Genomic DNA, 19,015 nt, shown 5'->3' with positions numbered 1-19,015 from the left:
AACAGCAAAGCATTGTTATTTTTTTCAGCCCGAAAAGCTGAAAGCTGTCATCGTGAGGAAATATAAAAATGCATTTTAAATGTAAGGGGGCAACTTCTTGATATCAGCTGGAACACAAGACAGCTTCACAGATTTTAAGGATGATAAAACACTTCAGATCTGACATAAGCTGAAGAGTCGGTCAATAAGCATTTGGGAACATACTCCGATAATCCATGCCAACTCATCCAATGCAATGGTAACATGAACTAAATTTCAAGAGAGTTGAAGTTGGAACGAATGACCATAAGGACGAGAAGAAAAGATTCTGGTGCTGTCCCTCCTACCCTCAGTTCCACCTCACAGAATGCACCCTTACTGCTAGCAACAAACTGAAAATAGCAGCTGAGAAATAGCTACTTACATCTGAACTGCTAGTACAGTGTGCCACACTTTAGTAGCTCACTATCAGAAACACTGTTCACTTCCCTTTATTACTTTAACTAGTTGCTAACTGTTATATATAAAAAAAAGGCAACCTAGAGATCCTTTTTGCAATAAAGGGATAACAACAGTTTAGGAAAAGCCTGTCTTCTCTGTTACAAATGTTTCTGTAGACAATAGTTTGGGAAAAACAGTTTTAATTCCAAATTAAAAACCATCATTGCCACTAAGTACTCCTGGAGTATACCCCAGGGAAACCTTCAGACAAGATGCTACCTCGTAGAATGACACTTGTTAGTTATCTCCATCTGTGACATGCAATTGTCACTGCTTCTGATGTTTTAGACTTTTAAACATTACCATTTCATTACAGATGGTAGGATAGATCATAACAATGGAAAACTACATGTTTGCCTGTTACATTTTAAAACTGTACAAATATTTATGGGAAGGTTCTGTAATTAGACTAGAAATCTGCTAATGATAGGATAACAAAAGTCATCTCCCAGCTGTTTCAGAAGGATGATCTATTAAAGGAAGACACTAAAGAAACTTTAAATGTGTTTCTTCTGCTTCAGAGATGTCAGGTCCACATTCAATTTATTAAGTTCTACATGCCTTCGTTGCCAAAAGCAGCACAAGCAAATTCAGTCACAGAAAATAACCCATCTAAATACGTGAGATTTTCTTTGGAATTAGTAATAAAAATTTTTAAAAGTAGTATTCCGATGATTTTTACCAACACACAAAACAAACTGAAACAAAGAAAGAATATATGTGTATTGAAAAGATATCCTGAGCTAATAAAAATATTTCAAGAATAGGGCCATCAGTGTGAGCATCCTAGTTTCATATTGAGATAGCTCTATTCACTGTATTGTTTACAGTCTTCCTGATCAAAAGAGATACTAAAAAGAGTATAAATACACACAAGTGCATTAAACAAATATCCCGAGTTTCCTCAGGTTTTATTACTGCAACTTTCTCACTTCACAAAAAAAATATTTTCATAGTTATTTTGATTAAATAGTGGTATGATGTTTTAAAACATGCTTTCCTTCAAATAAATTCACATTTTAAGATGGAAAAAATCGCTCAATTTTTGCTTCATGATTAACTGGTCCCAGAATTAAAACCAAGAATATTTTCCATTTTCAGACGCACATGATATACAGCTGCTTACCTGTGCTGGGCAAAAATTAAGATATTCACTAATGATTTCTAGCAAGAAATCAGGGTTTAATTTTTCAAAATATTCCACACCAAGAGGAAAACCACGCAAAGATGAAAAGTGAGTATCCAGAACGTCATTCAATAAGGCAATAACTTCTTCTTGTCTCTTATGTTTTTTCATAGCTAGGACTGCATGCAAGAAAGACAATTCCTACAGAATTAAAAAAAAAAAAAAAAAAAGAAAAACCATTCTCCATATTCCAGATACATTCCCTCTGTTACCAATACTACACAACTATTCATGTTAGCCATTTTTTTCTTTATATTTAGGAATTCTATAAGACATTTAGTATGTTCACTGACAATGACATTGATGATTATTATATCAATGGATTCCTTTAATTTGTGCAAGAAGCTCTAAATTTTTCTGAGCTCACAATCCTGGAAATAATTAATATTCCACCCTTCCTAACATTACAAAGTTATTTTCAGAGATAAAGCACTGCAGGAAGGCAATGATGCTTTTGCTCTGCAAGCAAACAGCCTCATGTTGCAAAGTTAAGCAAGACATTAACTTAGATTGACAGGAGGAAAAACTGAAATTCAGATTTAGTGGTACTCCATTAAGAATGCTCTGCTCAAGTGTCTGAAATACAGAACATGAAGTAGCCAGTAGACTAGAATTGAGATTGTAATCTAAGTACTTTATTAAAGAAAGACGTCTCCTACCCCAGATTTCCCAATGGATTGCTGAATTTCATTAAGAAACTCCAACTGCTGCTCTGCATCTTCTAATTTCCCTTGTATTAGCTGACAACGGATAATTCCTGTAACATATTTAAACATTTTATCGCAGATTTGTCTTCCTGGTCAAGCACATGCTTTGGTTTCCAGAATTAACTTTTTCTCTCAATAGTCTCATCATAGAGTAGTAGTATGGGAAGAAAGAATAGATCAAGACTTATGGCAATGCAGATTTTATGTACTTAGAAACACCTAGGATAGATGATACATGATATACTAATATATGCAATGCTATAAAGCAGTTTCATGAGAAGATCTCATCCCTTATATTACAAAGTTTAAAACTAAATCTTAACTGGATCTAGACTAAGTAGAAGTATCATAAAGTTTGGCTTCTGAATTCAGAACAAGATGCAAAATGAAAAAACAAACAAACACACACACCCCCAACTATACAGATGAATGGCTCCTTCACTCTAAATTTTTTGTACTGTTTGAAGTTTCAGATTACAAGGCAATGGCATAGTCAGTGACAAAAAATGCAGGAGAAAAATGTGTGAAGCACGTATGCCATATTTACTCTCCATTTTCTTGACAGCAATTGGACTTCATCAAAAGCATTTTTTTTGTTTCAAAGAATGCAATATATACATCAAAAGTCTCATGTGTTTTGACTTGATCATGTTTGTCAATCTAATTTAGACATGTATGTAGCCATGGACAGCTTGTTCTATCAACCACCCTTGAATTTTTTATTTTTGTAGTGCCTAAAAATTCTCTAGCTCTTAGGCACTACAGAAATAAAATAATAATTTTAAAATACAGCTACATCTCTATCCTTGCCATTACTTTGAGAGTTCTAATTTAAAAGAGTAAAGTTTCACTTTTCAAAAGGAAGACCAAAAGACATATCCAGTGAGGAGAAAATTGCTACAATGAAGACAGTATAACCTGAATGAGGAAGCACTATCCAATGCTCCTGCTCTAATTTTCCTAATAGGAGCAGTAGAAAAACTTGATCAAGAAAACATCATCTGTGTTTTAAGATCCCTAAAAAAAAAGCCAGTTGAAAGTTAAAGAACTTACCAGTTAGAGCAGAAAAACTTGTTTCATCAAGTGTCATAGCAGTCTCGTACCATTTTAAAGCTTCTTTCACTTTTCCTTGTAAAATCATTTGGTAGCCAAGTTCAGTAGCAAATTCTGCGTTGTCAGATGCCAAATCAGATGCTCTTTCAACTAAGGTTTGTGTGTGTTGAAGGATGAGTTGGTTCCGGCCACACTAATGGGAAGAATAATCATTAAACTTTCTCTTCTCAGATTCTCTTGGAAAAACACACTGAATATTGCTGTAGCAGTAGAGACAACAACATCTCATATAAGACTAATACAATCTGCAAGTAATTCTATAAAAATGTGACATTCAAGTGTGCTGGATTCAAACAAATATACGATACCATACAATAAGTTGATAGTTGCTTTGAATACCTCCTTCAAATAACTCTGATAGATACAAAGATTAAAGAAACCCTCAGTTTCAAGGCTACATGATTAACCTGGTCAGTAAAAACATTTTTGGAATTAGATAGCTTAAGTATTGTAAATTATACTGAACGTAAAACTTAAAACATGTAGTTAGCAAAGGCTACCCAAGGTAATCTATTTCAATCATCTGCAATTTTATACTTTTTAGTAGACATTTTAACATCTGTCTACCAGAAAATAAAACAACAATAGCATATATAGATAGTTGTATGCTGCTTAAGGAAAAAAGCATACTCACTGTTCTAGTGAAAGCTAAAGCCATTTTATAGAAGAGCTGCGCATTGCGTGGTTCTAACCTCTCCAGTGCTTTAATAAGGTCTCCCAGTCTTGCTGAAGCCTTGGAGAAAAAGGAATAACATCATAAGTAATAGAAAGAATGAATAGATTAGGACAATTGAAGTTTTCACTAAAAACTAGTCACATATTTTAATACGCAATGATAGCTTGAAAGTTAAACTTAAAAGTTTTCACGGCTAAGAGTTCGATTTATTTTGGAGTTCCTAGCAAAATGCTTTGGAACAGTAAAGTGACAATAGATTATGTGTCCTCTATACATGCTCTAAAAAAAGTGAGACTTGACCTGAACCTGATGTAACAGAAGAGCCCATAAAGCACGACAGTCTGAGGAATCTGATCTGTCAATCTTGTTTGGCCGTCAGTGTAATACAAACACGCATGCTCAAAATCAAAGCACTTAGAGATGCTCAGATTTTTAACATCACAGCTTCTCAAATGACCTAAGGTATTTTAGACATTTCTAGGCTTACAATAATAACGCCCATGGGGTTTTTTAATATGATTTTAGAAGTAGACACTTGAATCAAGTTTAAAACTCGTCAGCTTGTTTAATTTTTTCCTAGATATGAGGCTTTATCACATGTGACATTTTACCCCAGAATCTTTTGTTTACACACTACCATGGACGGCTTTACTGAATGGGAGTCTGCAGTTGTTACTGTTTCTGCGTATTTCCTATGATTGTGCATAAGTAAGACTTAAATTTGATTATAAATAAACTAATGACTAAAGATTTCTATGCAATAACTAAAAATGTGTTAACCTAATATAGCTTTTCCTCTAGAACTTGAAAAAAAACACTGAAAAGACTTTACTTCTGCTAAGTCTCCACTTAATTTATACCAGCATTTTTACATAATGAGGAAGAGATATTTAAAAATATTTAATGATTTTTTTGCAACAATTTAGATGATTTATTTTAAAATTTCCTGAAAAATGGCACAAGCAACATATGTACAAAATACATGCATACGTCCTTGTGCAGAAAAGCATCTTGGGAGCAGAAAGAAAAGTCAGAGAATTCTTTGAGCTAAAAAAACCCCAGTAACTGTCAAAAAAAAAAAAAGTGAACAGGTTATACAACCTAACATCACAGATTAAGTGGCTATGACCCCCTTCCAAAAATTTATCACTACAAAACCTCATTATTTCCCTTATTTCAATTAATAAAATACTTAAATGAATGGAAGACTTATGATAACTTATGAATTTATCAAAACAGCATTTAAACAATAAGAGTTTGCTTTGATGATTCAAAGCAACATGATGCAATTAACTCTCCAGAGGAGACTTCTGTTTGTCTTGACTCCCGCTCTCTGGAACAATGGAGCTAAAAATTTATGTTTCCCTTGGCATCCAGAAAACACCCCAACAATAAGCTAGAGCAGCCATTTGAGTCAGAATAAGTGAATATGCATTTTCCTGCATCTTAGTGTGGCATGCGACCAAAGTATATGAGTTGAAGACATAGAGACAGTGCATGTAGCATCTAGTCCCTACAAAAGCTGTTATGCTCAGTCTGCTAATAAAGAGACTCACCTCAGATATATTTCCTTCCCTGCACAAATAATGCAGAGCCTCCATTCTTATGGCTTCTAAATTGCAGGCATCTTTCTGCAATAGTCTAAAGCCAAACAAAAAGTGAAAGTAAAGAAACCAAAACAAAACCTTTGCTCAATCATCTGTTTTATCCTAAGAGGGGAACAAAATAACTTGTATTGCACAGTCACTTTAAGTTTTAGCTCTCAACTGAAAGCACAGCTTTGTTACTTTTTGCCTATCTCTGAAAGGTACTCTTCCAGCCAAAATGGATTCACATATTGATGTAGCATCCTCACAGAATTGCAAGGTTTGACTCTAATAAAACTTAATTTAGTTTAAATGTATTTTTAGAACAGATTTAACTAATTGAAATTCATTTAAAAAAAATGGAAACCTATCTACTTTTGTTTCAAACTCTTCTTACAGTGTAAACATGACAAGAACACAATTAGTGGTGTGCTACTTCATACTCAACCTGTGTGCTGTTTCAACTGCCTGCTCCCAGTCCTGCAGGGCTAGTTGTAGCTTCATTTTCTTTATGAAAGCAGGAATGAAGTTTGGAAAGTTTGCAATTATCTGGTTCACAGTTTCCAGAGCTCCTGAATAATTCTGTCGGACCTCGAAATACTGTGCCTAATGGAAGGAAGAGAAGTCACGTCAAAAGCCTGTACACTCACATAGGTTCTTTCATACAGAAACTAGGAAAAAGAGCTAGCGAGAGAAAAATCTTTCTTGAAGTAACAGTTTTACTTCACCATCAACCACAACTAGAGACACTGCAACAATCAAACAGCATAAGATGGTTTGTAAAACCTTGTGTGTGGTGGGCACTCTATAACAATGGTAAATGTAACCGACTAGTAGCTTGGAAATGCTGCAAGCAAGAAAAAGAGATGTAGATGAAGAGAAAAATTGTCTTATTAGGTTTCAAATAACTTTGCATAAAGCATCTCACAGTTTTAGGCTATTGAACACAACTCGCAGATTAAACATTTTTTTCAAGCCTTGAGGTGTGTACCATCTAAAAATCCACACTCAGTAACTCACTGTTCTTGTTGCCAGAATTAACGATTTTTTAATTGTAAAGCAATTTACAAAGTACTCCAAATGCAAAACTGCTTCAGAAGTATCAGGTATCACAGTTTCAAATGAATTTGAGTAGAAATGAACTTAGGGCTTAAATTCTCTATTTTGCTTTGATGCTTAAAATTTCCTTATCATATTCCAGGTTACTGTGTGCATGCCATTTTATTTCCTATTTTTGCAATAGGAACGGACCAAACATAGTCATTTCTGAGAGTTAATTTCTTAAGCTGCAGCCAGAGAGCTGTCTAAAATCTAATTGCAGTAACTAAATTTGAGATATACTGGTAATTGAGCTAACAGTCCACACACAGCCAAGCACACATGCCAAACCAAATGCCACTGTGCACACTCTCCTGAACTTTAGCCTTCTTATTTGCATTGAACAATTCTTCTCTGCATTTAGCTTTAGAATATTAAACAAACATTATATTAATAAGTAACAATGGCTGTGATATAAATTAGTAGTATACCCTGAAACAGACAAATGTGTACAGAAAACAATTCATACCATTCCTTTAACAAAATAAAATCAAGACAAACACTTGAAACAGACTAATGACAATTAAAAGAGTGTTAGCAATATTCACAGATGATCACACTACAGTGTGTCATGAAGTAAACGTACTTTACCAAGCAGAGCAAACACATCATTGCCTTCCTGCAGTGCTTCATCAAAGTATTTTACAGCTTTTTTAATGTGAGTTTCTTTCCCACAGGTGACGTCAAGCCATGCCTTCAAAATCAAACCCTGTTAAAAAAATATAAACTGAAATTCTTCACTAACTAGGTAGTAAAAAGTAATGTATACTAGATACAGTGGTAAATAGAAATAACCTAAAAATAAAGTAAGACTTAAAGTATCTATTTTTAACTAGTTAAAATAGATATTTCAAATTATAACCAGTCTACAGAATAACCTCAAATATTAGTAATTCACGCCAGCATTAAATTAAACAAATAATATATTTTCTTACAGGATTAAAAAAGAAAAACAAACCAACAGTGGACCAAAACGATAGTAACATGCTCAGCAGACAGAACTAAACCTCACAGGATTGCATAAGACAGTAAGAATATTTTCTGCAAACATTTCTGCAGAATATTTTCTTAAGATTTTGTTTAGATGAGACACTGAGACATGTGGGGTGCTGAAAAAGGAGAGAAGCTTTTTTCCTTCTACTGTCTGTTAAAAAGAAATACCTGTATGTGAAGGGAAAGATCTGAAGTTTCAACAGTATTACCAAAAAAAAAAAAACACGGTACTTTGAAATCTGCCTTTTCATTGAAGTAATTATTATTTTCTTATGTGTTCCAGACATATAATTATAGCTTAACTAAATCAAATGTATTTTGAAGTGCTGGATTACTTAACCAAATTATAATTGCCATCAAAGCAAAAATTCAAACTATAAAATATCAATAGGTCTTTTGTAACATAAAATTACACAAGCGAGTCATGTATTTAAGACTCAAAGGTTAGTAGAAGAGCCATATTTTGTAATGGCTAACAATCAGGCCTGAATTCATATTCCCAAGTATTTAAAAAAACAATGGGGGGTATTTCACTTCTATACAAGGAGTACATATAGTATCTTATCAAAATGAACTCTATACACTTGGCAAATCATATTCCATTGAGTTTAAGCACCCCAAACACCTCCCAAAAATTTGAAGTTCACATAACTTTCTATTGTCAAACTAGGAAAAGGCATAAGCAACCTTAGAAAAAAAGGAAAACTACTTGTTTTCTATATACATTTAAATTCTATGTGCGTGTCCCTCTGTAAAAATAAATAAATAAATAGTTATTTCAAATCCATCGAAAACTTCAGCTGGAAATATTTCCTACTAAGTGACATTCCCAAACAGTGCCTCTTAAAAACAAAAACAAATAAAAACCAGCCACTATGGTTTCGTCATAAATACTGCTATTTTACCAAAATGGCATATCTTTTTAGAAATTAATGTGTTAATGCCTCATGATGTCCTTAACTATTCCTTCATTAGTAACAATTAGCCAATAATTAAAAATGACTACCAATTTTAATTAATAATCACTGATAGTTCAAAAACTAAGTCATTACTTAAATCCATAATGTAATTTCAGAAAATAATGTTTAGAATAGCTGCAGATTTCTAACTCACGTAATATCACATAAACCATAAAACCATAGATTATAAATTGAGCAATGTACTGAACCACACAGAGGAACAATTCAGAAACATTTGTGTTTAATACTAATGTCATAGGAAACAATTATGCACTTAAACAGTTCTGCCTTGAAGACAGCTAACTACACCAAAAAAAAAAAAAAGTTTTTTTTTTCCTCTCCCTGAATTGAAGCTGATACCTCCTTTAAAAAATAACACAAAGTTTTCACAAACCTCTTTAAAGATTTTAGTGGATTTCGATATCTGTATATAAATGCAGAATACATTGCTATATACAACACTTATACAGATTTCAAAATAAATTACATTCAGTAAAACCCTCAGCAAATTTTCTCTTTAGCAGCTGCTGAAAATTAAAATCCCCAATCCTCTGGGTATTTTTGAATCTTTGGATTCAAAACAGACTTCTCCCTCTAGTGCAAGAATCACACTTAGTTTTTTGGTAGGAATTATGATGCTCAGTATCAAGTAGCAAAATTGGCATAACTACATATTATTTCCATCGGTCAATGCAGACCTCTCATTTATTACGTGAAAATGAATACTGAGCAGACAAAAAAAAATCATTACATGAATTCTACTCTGGCCTGTCAAATGAATTTATGACATCAAGAAAGTATTGACACACAAAACAGTTAATGGAAACCTCTGAACAGTATTGGTGCAATAAGCCTAGCTTCACTGTATACGTGGTCCTATTAATATTTTACATAGGAAAAAAAGTTACCTCTTTGCTACCACCAGAAACTTTGATCATTCTATCAACATATTCACGGGCTTTGTCCTCGCGACCAAGATGCCACAAAAATAAGCCAGCGAAGTACAGAGCCTGCTGTCCTGCTGTTTTACGTTGCTCCTTCAGTTTTGCATCCAACTCTAGAATAGCATCTCGATCTGAAAAGGTTTTGTTCAGAGTTTTTGTTGATCACATCTCAAAATATTACAGATGAGCAGCATGTAAGCCAAGGGCTTCCAAAGCAAACGTTGTTTTTGTATAATACATCGATAAACACACAGGCAATCTGGTACAGACATTAAAGACTTAAGAGAGTTGCTATTAACATGGTCACTTGTGCAATAATCCTGCGGTTTGTTAAACCTTAGATTTGTAGCAGAGACTACTGCCACATAAACGGAAACTGGACAATAACGTTCACATTTATACCAGTGTCTGCCAAATAAGTAAAAAGTCAACTGTAGAGCACCCTAAAATGCTGAATCCAAGATGATTTAGCTCCAGAATCCCTGGAAAATGTGTGATGGATTTCTTAACACTAAAATTTACTTTCTTACATCCTCGTTGTTATTGTCAGTTGCTCTCATCAGGTTAATCCCCTATAGAAATTTACTTTGGTGTCTGGGACTTACTGCCAAATATTTTCTTTTACCCTCATTTATTTCTGGTCCTCTTTTAGGAGCCATTAAAAACAAATGTTTGACTCTTACTCCCATGACTTCGTCAGAGTCTTGAAATGCATGATAATTTTGCTATCCTACAGTATTAATCCTCAGGGACTCAATTAAGAGCGATGTCACTAGTCAGAACCGTTTCACATCATACCACCTAACGAAACTGTCAGTATCAGTTATAAATCTGCACAGCTAGGAAGATACAATGGCAATAGTTTAATGACAACACAGTTTACCTGATAAACCAATTCTTAGCGAAATAACCTGGGTTTAGATTGGAGAAAGGAATACCAATGTTCACAAAATTCTTTTCTCCCTTTGTAAGATCTGGGTAACTTGAAAGACAGAAAAGGTGTGGCTTTAATGACTTCCTAAATTGCACTTCTGCTCAAAAGTACCAATATCAGATAAGAGTGAACAACAACCACAAGAAGCTTGATTCAACTCTTCTTTTTTTTTTTTTTTTTTTTTTCCATAAAAGACTTTCCATCATGGTGGGCAAGTCGATTTTTTTAGTGTTTTATTTTAACGTTCAGTCTTACTCTTCACAGTTCTGTGTTTTGGTATTTTTGTTTACAATTGCGATAAGTGTCACTCAATTCAGTCCTAGATACTATGTCAAATGCAAAGCTGGAGTATACCTTTTTAAATTAGGCAGAATTGGTCTACAGCTCTCAGATCTTCAAACAGCTGTTTAAGACATGAAGCAATATTGTTTTAACAAGCATACCTGGATTAGGGCTCTTTTTATGAGCATAAATCAGAGCCATTATCGTGCAAAGTGACACGTCCTGTTTGTTTTTGATAGACTCCAACTGTCGAATGCCATCTTGGATGTCACCTAGTGAAGACAAGTGCAGAACAGGCTTTAACATTTTTCAAGACAGAGAACATCTGCATCAGACCTCAATCCAACTTAAGTTTTCCCATTTTTTCTTTCATGTTTTTGATAACAGATCCTTTATAACTTGCTTCATTATTCACACATCCATTTTCACTTGTTTATGCAAGTCTTTCAAACACCCACAAGAAAGAAAAAAATCATCTCAATGCAGAGAACTTGAAAAGAATTATGTGCTAGTTCTGTCAACTGCCATAAAGATGAAAATCATCTTTATGATTTGTTTCATACAGGGCACTGAGCAGGTCTTGTTGCTCCTGTTTCTTTACATAGCCAGGATTGTCTTACTTGTCTGAATCTTTTGAACATCAAAAGAAGAGACACTATCTTGAAAAACAGGACTGTATGATTGTAAAACAAAAAAAGTTAGGCAGCTTGGGCACAGATACAACACCTCAAATTCTTTCAAATCCTTCCCAGCCCCTGCCTCAGCCCTCCCCCACTTTGGGTTACTTGTTAGTATTCTGTGACATCCTTGAAATACAGATTTAGCCAAATAAACTTCTCAAACCGATTTTATGTATACAAATATCCTCCCAATAGGCATTAGCTGACATCTCATTTGAGGGAGAGGGATACAACAAAGTTACATACAGCTGCATTGAAAGGAAGAGATATTAGCTGGAACGAGAAAAGGTATCTTTGTTATACAATGCAATGGGCTCAAATTCCCTTCAAAAACCTCCCTATTTCTCATTTCATCATTACGCAGTCTAGATCAGTTCCATTCAAATTGGCAGGGGGATTATAGATCATGAAACAATAGTAATCTTCTCAACGTGGAAAGCATTCAGGTCCATAACATGACTTTCTTTCTGTGTGGCAGGCTAAGGACAATTTTGTGAGGCAGGGAAGCGCCGCGTTTCGGAGCGGGGCCCAGGGCCAGCTCCCACCGCCGCCCCCAGCCCCCGTTACCTGCCCTCAGGGCGCCGTAGGCCCGGTAGAACAGGAACACGGGATCGCTGCCCAGCCGCCTCAGCGCCTCCTCCGCCGCCGCCCGGAGGTGCTGGAAGTGGCCTTCTTGGCAGTAGTAGTTGAGCAGCGCCTGCGGGAAAGGCGGGCGCCGTTCACTGCTGCGAACGCTTCAGCCCGGGACGGCCGGAGGCAGCGCCGACCGTCTCGGACCGGCCCCGTCTGGCCGCTCGCCCTCCTCCCCAGGCTCCACCGCCCCCTCCTGCGGCTCGTCGCCCTCCCGCCCGCCGCCCCCAGGCCCTGCGGGGCCCCACACCCGCGGAGAGGCCCGGGGCGGGTCGGCGCCCGGCGGCGGCACCCACCTGCTGCCCCTCGGCGTCCATCGTTGCTACCCGGCGCCGCTGAGGGGGCCTCCGGAAGGGCGGCGGAGAGCCCGGCAGCACGCTGCCATTGGCTGGCCAGCTGCAGCGCCCACAGCCATTGGCTTGGAGGAAAGGAGGCGGGAGAAACACGGGAAGAAAAACTCGTGGAAAACGCCGGAACGTGTCTGGCCACCTATTGGGCTCCGGGGGGATGAGGGCGGGACCAGCCGGACGCGAGGACCCGAACCACGGGGCGCGCGCGGGCGGTGCCGGCTCGGGGTGTGGCGCCCCCTGTCGGCGGGGACTGGCGGTTTCGCCCGCCTCCCCTCGGGTGCGTCAGTGCCTGAACGCCGGATGGAAACGTCGGCAATTTGCTTTCTCTTCTTGCTTTTTTTTTTGGCTGGATGTACGACTGAGTGGCCCACACTCCCTGTGTTTCATTTTGTATCTCCAATACTGAGCACCTCAGGTTATGTGAAGCTTCATTGTAGAAATTAAACAGCAATGGGGTAAAAGCAAATACAGAAAGTTGCCTGCCTGCCTCCCTCAAAATTCGGATTTTCCCCTGGAGGTGAAAGCATTCTCAGTCACCATTTCTAGGCGCCAGAAACAAGAACCCATTGCCAAGTAACGTTGCTCCAGAAGGGTTGTGGTGTTGGTCCCACATGAACAGCACCAGTAATGCCATTCAGCGCAGGGAGACAAACCCATCCTGTCTGTTATTCCTGTCAGTTTGTGGATAATTTACATGCTTTTTAAGCTTACCTGTTAAGAGCAGGCACAGACAAATTGCTTATAAACTGGTTTTATACTAAATTCAGTATTCACCTGAGCGTTTTCATTGGAAGTTGTAGAGGAATGCATGTGAGCGTATAAAATGAACATTTTCAGAAATTCACTGAAGCAGCTGATCAGGAAGAACCGACAGACCCGCTTCCCAGCTGCATTTGCGCTTTTCCGTATCAGTATCCACAAATGATAGGTTCTAGGAATGTGGTGGTTCCAGGGAGATTCTTAGAAATTTCTGAGGAAAAGACCAATGGCTATTCACTCCAACGCTGATTCACCTTTTTCAGAAATTCACTTGAATACGAGATGTTCTGTAGCCATTTGTGAATAGTAAGTAGCAAAAATAAACTGGTTCGCATAATCCAAGTTGGGGAATGTCATGTATCTAGTACCATTTTCAATCCTCATTTTTTTCTTGTTAATCTCTTGAATGGCCCATTCTCGATCCTGCAAAAGCTCTGAGCCTCCTGGGACACGCTCCGGGCAGCTCCGGTGTTGGACAGTCGAGCGTCCCGCTGCACGGAGCTGCTGCACGGACTCCGGGCAGTGCTACTGATACTCACAGAATCATCACCTGGTTGGTGACTAATGAGCAAGTCCCAAGGATTTGCTTACACGGAAAAATGGTATAGCTGGCTGTAAAGGTTTTCAGTATCCTCTCATTCTGTGGTTTTAAAAGCATACCTTTTTTATATTCAAGACAGATAATAAAGACAAAAGGAACATACAATAAAAAATGTAATCTTTATTATTTTGGCGCATTAATAATGTTGTTTAGCGTCAGTTAGGGTAATAGTAGCATTTTCCTGCATGCAGTTCACTAATACATTGGTCAATAATTTTAATAAAAGTAATCTATATTTAATTTTCCTGTGTAAGAAACATAAAATGTCCTGATGTGTTGGATTGTACAATTTTGCTACTTTCTCTTTGTGAAAAAATATTGTGGACCCAAGATAACATTAGTTCTAGTGCAGCATGAATAAAAAAAACTATGTGAGTAAATATGAGAAAAAATTAAGGACTTTGTGAAACAAAGGTCGTATCTGAAAACCAATGATGCAGGCACTGCTTAGACATTCATTTTGAACTTTACACCATTTCCCAACTGCAAAAACAAATTATGAACTTATTTCACAGAATGTAATGATACGTTTGCAAATATTGTAAAACATCAGAACATACAACTATCCATTCTTTTAGTTATCTTGTTCTCTGGAGTTCTTGTCTGAAAAGGTGCTATGGACAGAAAGTAATAAAATGGTGTGACATCAACCTGAAGATAAAATTCAGTTCTTGTTTTATGTACATAATGCTGAAAAATAAAATAAAATGATTTTTACAGTATTTATATTTGCTTATAAAATTCTAACATTATTTTCAACAGGTTTAGTAGTTTTCAACATGACTGTACAGTTTGGATATACACTATATGCTTCTCACTGAAAACTAAAAAATGTAAAATAAATAAGCTCCTAAGTATTGCTTAATGGTGTGGTGGAATGAGGTCTTGTTGAGTAGTTTATTTCATTTAGCTCTGATGTATGGCTTCCCATATTTAAGAATCCTGGACAGTCAAAGGAACAGAAGCATAGGCAATATAAACATGCACCGATAGCATCCAAACTATCTATAATGGTAGATAATAGGTAATTTTACCTGTTGAACACTTGCACACTACACTTATTGTGGTACATATTTGATGCAATAAATGTGCTTAGGTCATTATCTGTTTGCTCAAACATGCACCACAGGTTAAAAATTACTATTTACATAGCAGAGGGCTTTTCATTAACATGTACAACAACCACCTTACTGAGAGCTGAAGATGGCTAAACAATACTGCAGGATAAAGCAGAACAACTGGATCAATGGCTCCTTTTGATCAATTTGGAGGGCTGAGGCAGATTCATTTAGTATTTGTATGCAGAAATGCACTTGACAAAGACAAAATCTAGGACTCCAGAGCTAGAAGGAAGTTTGCACTTTCTGAAACTTAATGGTCTGTGCAAAAAATAAACTGTCTCTACTGTTGCTGTGAGTTATAGGGGACTTTACAGGCATTTCAAGACTTGTTTGGGCGTGATACAACGTGAGTACATTAATTAAGCACCTCAATATCTGTTATGCCTTTCCAGAAACACCACACTAAAAAAATCTGTTGTTCTTTATGACTTAATGTTATTTTCATGCATGATCTATAAGTGCAGCATGCCTTCATGCAAAACATTTCTGTGTGTATATTAGTTGGGCATTAGAACACGTGTCCCTTGTACCTGTAAAGACGTACTTCATCCCTGCCCCAACAGAAGCCCCATTTACAAAAATAGTCACATGTAATAAACATATGAATAAAAATAAGATGAACCCACTAACACAGGTTTTGTAAAAATATGATGTGTGTGGCAGTTGAAATGCAAACAGTGGATACAGTTACCATATTGTTTTATTCTGAACACACAACGGCGCGGTTTGCACCCCTTTTCACTGGTCCCTACAGTCTGAGTAGCCATTCTGTCTCTCCTCTTCAGCAGTGTCAGCTGGTAGTGAGAACAGTAACCTCCTGTCAAGGTTGTTTCCCCATATCACAGTCACAGTCACTGACAAGGGGTCACTGTCTTTAAATAGGCACTGACCTTTAATGTACAGTATATTTGTAAAAACTGTCAGTTTGGCATAGACCTCCAGCAGGAGTCCTGTTGACACAAACACATGATCCTTACAGGCCGTGAACTATTATGCACATAGATGATTTCGCTTGCTATTTGCTTTTATTTCTGAACATCTTTACCTTCCTTTTCATGCTTTTCTTTGACTGGCCTTGTTACACGATCATAAGAAGGTGGACAAAGTGCTGTTGATGCGGTTACATCAGTTTTCTCTGTAAATGAGTTTTCATTTAACTTGTCAAGAAGGATTTCATCCTTCACACCCAGACCAGCCCCTCCTTCAGTTTTGTTTTTGTTATAGATAAAGGAAGCTTGTTTTACTGTTCGTTTTAAAAGGTGACGTCTATAAGCCCGTTGAATAATGACAGCGGATACTTCCTCCTGTTTTCGTTTTAATGTAGTTGTAATTGGTTCATAGGAAGCTTTTGAAGGATTGGATGCCATAAACCGATCTTCCATCTGTATTCTGAGGGCATCCATCTCCCCGCTTTCCCCCAAAACACGCTTTGTGAAAGCAAACAAGATGTCAAGGCAGTGAATTCTGTCACCGCTCACCATGGGCAGATCCATCGCAATAAGCTGGACTTTGTTGGGTTTGGGTAGATGAAGAGGAGGCTCAAGTGCTGCTGCAAAATCAGACAATTTCTCAAATTCCATAAATTGTGTTGCATCAGGATCAAACTTCTCCCAGACTTCATAGAACATCTCAAAGTCATCCTCGCTCAAGGGTTCAGCACTTTCTTCAGTAGCAACACCAAAGTTCTCCAGAATCACAGCAATGTACATGTTCACCACTACCAGAAATGAGATGATAATGTAGCTGACAAAGAAGAAAATCCCAACAGAAGGGTTGCCGCAGTCGCCTTTCACAGAGCTCCCTGGATGAGCTTTATTAGGATCACAGTCTGGCTCCCCACTGTTAAGAATTGGGGCAAGCAAACCATCCCAGCCAGCAGATGTGGTAATTTGAAACAGGCAGATCATGCTGTTGCCAAACGTTTCAAAGTTGAACATGTCATCTATACCAGCTTCCCTCTTAACATAGGCAAAGTTGGACATGCCAAATATCGCATAGATAAACATGACCAGGAACAGCAGCAGCCCAATGTTGAACAGAGCAGGAAGAGACATCATCAAAGCAAAAAGCAGAGTGCGGATTCCCTTAGCGCCTTTAATGAGACGCAGGATTCGACCGATTCTGGCAAGTCGGATGACTCTGAACAGTGTGGGGGACACAAAATATTTCTCAATCATCTCAGCTAAGAACATACCTAAAACAGAAAAAGAAAAAAACAAGATACATTACCACTTAATATCATAGTAGAAATTTTGAAAAATCATTTGAAAATTGGTGGTTCTATGTAGCAATTAAAGATATTCTCTAGATTCCACTTGCATTATTTCTGTTATACCAGTTATACTTAATTTTTGCAGGTGCAATATATGTTGAATGATCATAACAGTTTTGATGGTTGGATTAGGTAAATTAGACAAAATAAAAAGTTGCATGACTTAGTTGTAAACCTTGCAGTGGCAAAAGCTAACCATATAGCTTTATTTGAGTAAAAGTTCACCTTATATTCATTTTACCTTCTTTTTAGTTTAATAAACAAGACTTACCTACTATCGAGAGAATAACAACTACAAAATCAAAAATGTTCCAGCCTATAGTGAAGTAGTAATGGCGAAGTGAAATTAATTTCAGGACACATTCTCCAGTGAAAAGGACAATGAACACCAGGTTTATCCAGTATAAAATATTTTCCATTTCTTTACTCTGGTCATCGGTTTCTACCATCATGGTAACCATGTTAAGACAAATAAGAATCATGATGCTGATGTCAAATACTTGTTGTGTCACAAAATCAAAGACCATGCCTTGGAATTTGTTCTGAGGAGAAAAGAAAAGAAGAAACATCCAATACAACTGTAATTGTTTTCTTGCAAGAAGTAGAAAAATACATGCAGTAAGGCAAATGGGACTTCAATAGAAATGTAACTAGTGACCTTAAGCAGTCAAATTAAAATGAATACAACAGCTTAGTTCGGCCTCCTTTGTTTGTGTATTCATACGTAAAACAGTTGCAAGGGAAAAATATTCTACTGTGTTTTCATTTTCCATTTTTGCTGACTGATACACTAGTTAATGATAATTTTCACATGGGCATATTTCTGCTCTCTATATATCAATAAAAATGGAACTGTTCATAAATAGCTATTAGTCTGATGTATATAAATGATTTTACCCCTGGTCTTGGTATAGGTTTTTGTGGTTTTTTGGATCCCAGCTTTTTCATTGCATTGTAATATTTCTTCTGCTCTTCTGTCATAAATATGTCTTGACCTCCAAAGTAAAAACATGAAATCAAAACTGGTTATAACCACATTTATACGCAGTATTGAAAAAAACTCTTAAAAAGAAATGTGATGTGTTTATTTATTTCATGAAAATCAGGCTAACTGAATTGGCGAAAACCTCTTAGCTGTCAAATGCAGCTGTCTGAAATCTAAGCATTTAGTCCAGAAGTTGTCTGGACTTCCAGTACTGCATCTCACAAAAACCAGAAACGCAGCATTCTTCTGCAGTTATTTTCCTTGAGCTGCAAGAAAACCTTTTCAGTACCTCTTTTGTTTTATAGGAAGAGATACAGTAAACAGCATCTGAGACAAGCTCAAATAGTCTGGGCTGCTCAGTACAGTCACTTCTGAACTGCGATTTTAGTGCAACAAAGGAAGGAGACAAAGTCAAGTTTTCTGTACAAGAATGTGTTAGTGCTTTACATATCTCTCATTTAGCAATCACAACAGCAGCATTGGGACTCAAACTCTTCAAGATTTTTGAGAGATGGATTATCAGACTTTGGAGAACAAAGCCAAAGATTGAAGCACTCTCGATATTGTTAACAGCAAAATGGTCTAAGTCTTTTATCTTTTTTAGCTTTCATGTTCAATGAAGTTCTGATTGGCAAAAGTCAGAACTGGCCTTTGGAGTC

General features: G+C 37.0%; 2 protein-coding genes across 18 annotated transcripts in view; both read right to left on the bottom strand.

Annotated features, from left to right (window-relative positions):
- The window catches only part of TTC21B (tetratricopeptide repeat domain 21B), a 36,961-nt gene extending 24,352 nt beyond the window's left edge, over positions 1 to 12,609 (bottom strand). For all 3 annotated transcript variants that reach the window (XM_065637412.1, XM_065637414.1, XM_065637413.1), the window contains exons 1-11: positions 12,565 to 12,609; positions 12,206 to 12,335; positions 11,120 to 11,230; positions 9,707 to 9,873; positions 7,433 to 7,555; positions 6,197 to 6,354; positions 5,719 to 5,803; positions 4,121 to 4,219; positions 3,427 to 3,619; positions 2,326 to 2,423; positions 1,607 to 1,807 (exon numbers count right to left, since the gene is read on the bottom strand). In XM_065637412.1, the coding sequence (XP_065493484.1) occupies positions 1,607 to 1,807; positions 2,326 to 2,423; positions 3,427 to 3,619; positions 4,121 to 4,219; positions 5,719 to 5,803; positions 6,197 to 6,354; positions 7,433 to 7,555; positions 9,707 to 9,873; positions 11,120 to 11,230; positions 12,206 to 12,335; positions 12,565 to 12,585 (1,386 nt within the window). In that variant the 5' untranslated portion in view covers positions 12,586 to 12,609. The remainder of the gene's footprint in view (positions 1 to 1,606; positions 1,808 to 2,325; positions 2,424 to 3,426; positions 3,620 to 4,120; positions 4,220 to 5,718; positions 5,804 to 6,196; positions 6,355 to 7,432; positions 7,556 to 9,706; positions 9,874 to 11,119; positions 11,231 to 12,205; positions 12,336 to 12,564) is intronic.
- A 3,225-nt stretch (positions 12,610 to 15,834) lies between these two features.
- Positions 15,835 to 19,015, bottom strand: part of LOC135990345 (sodium channel protein type 1 subunit alpha) — a 66,171-nt gene continuing 62,990 nt past the window's right edge. For 13 of the 15 annotated variants that reach the window (XM_065637959.1, XM_065637963.1, XM_065637972.1 and 10 more), the window contains 3 exons: positions 18,269 to 18,373; positions 17,643 to 17,913; positions 15,835 to 17,293 (listed from right to left, as the gene is read on the bottom strand). In XM_065637959.1, the coding sequence (XP_065494031.1) occupies positions 16,125 to 17,293; positions 17,643 to 17,913; positions 18,269 to 18,373 (1,545 nt within the window). In that variant the 3' untranslated portion in view covers positions 15,835 to 16,124. The remainder of the gene's footprint in view (positions 17,294 to 17,642; positions 17,914 to 18,268; positions 18,374 to 19,015) is intronic. The other 2 variants (XM_065637968.1, XM_065637966.1) reach the window with 1 other exon arrangement.

This window comes from Caloenas nicobarica, chromosome 6, assembly GCF_036013445.1.
Source record: "Caloenas nicobarica isolate bCalNic1 chromosome 6, bCalNic1.hap1, whole genome shotgun sequence".
Taxonomy (NCBI): domain Eukaryota; kingdom Metazoa; phylum Chordata; class Aves; order Columbiformes; family Columbidae; genus Caloenas; species Caloenas nicobarica.
The sequence above is the reverse complement of the archived record's forward strand: the minus strand, read 5'-3'. Positions and strand labels throughout refer to the sequence as shown.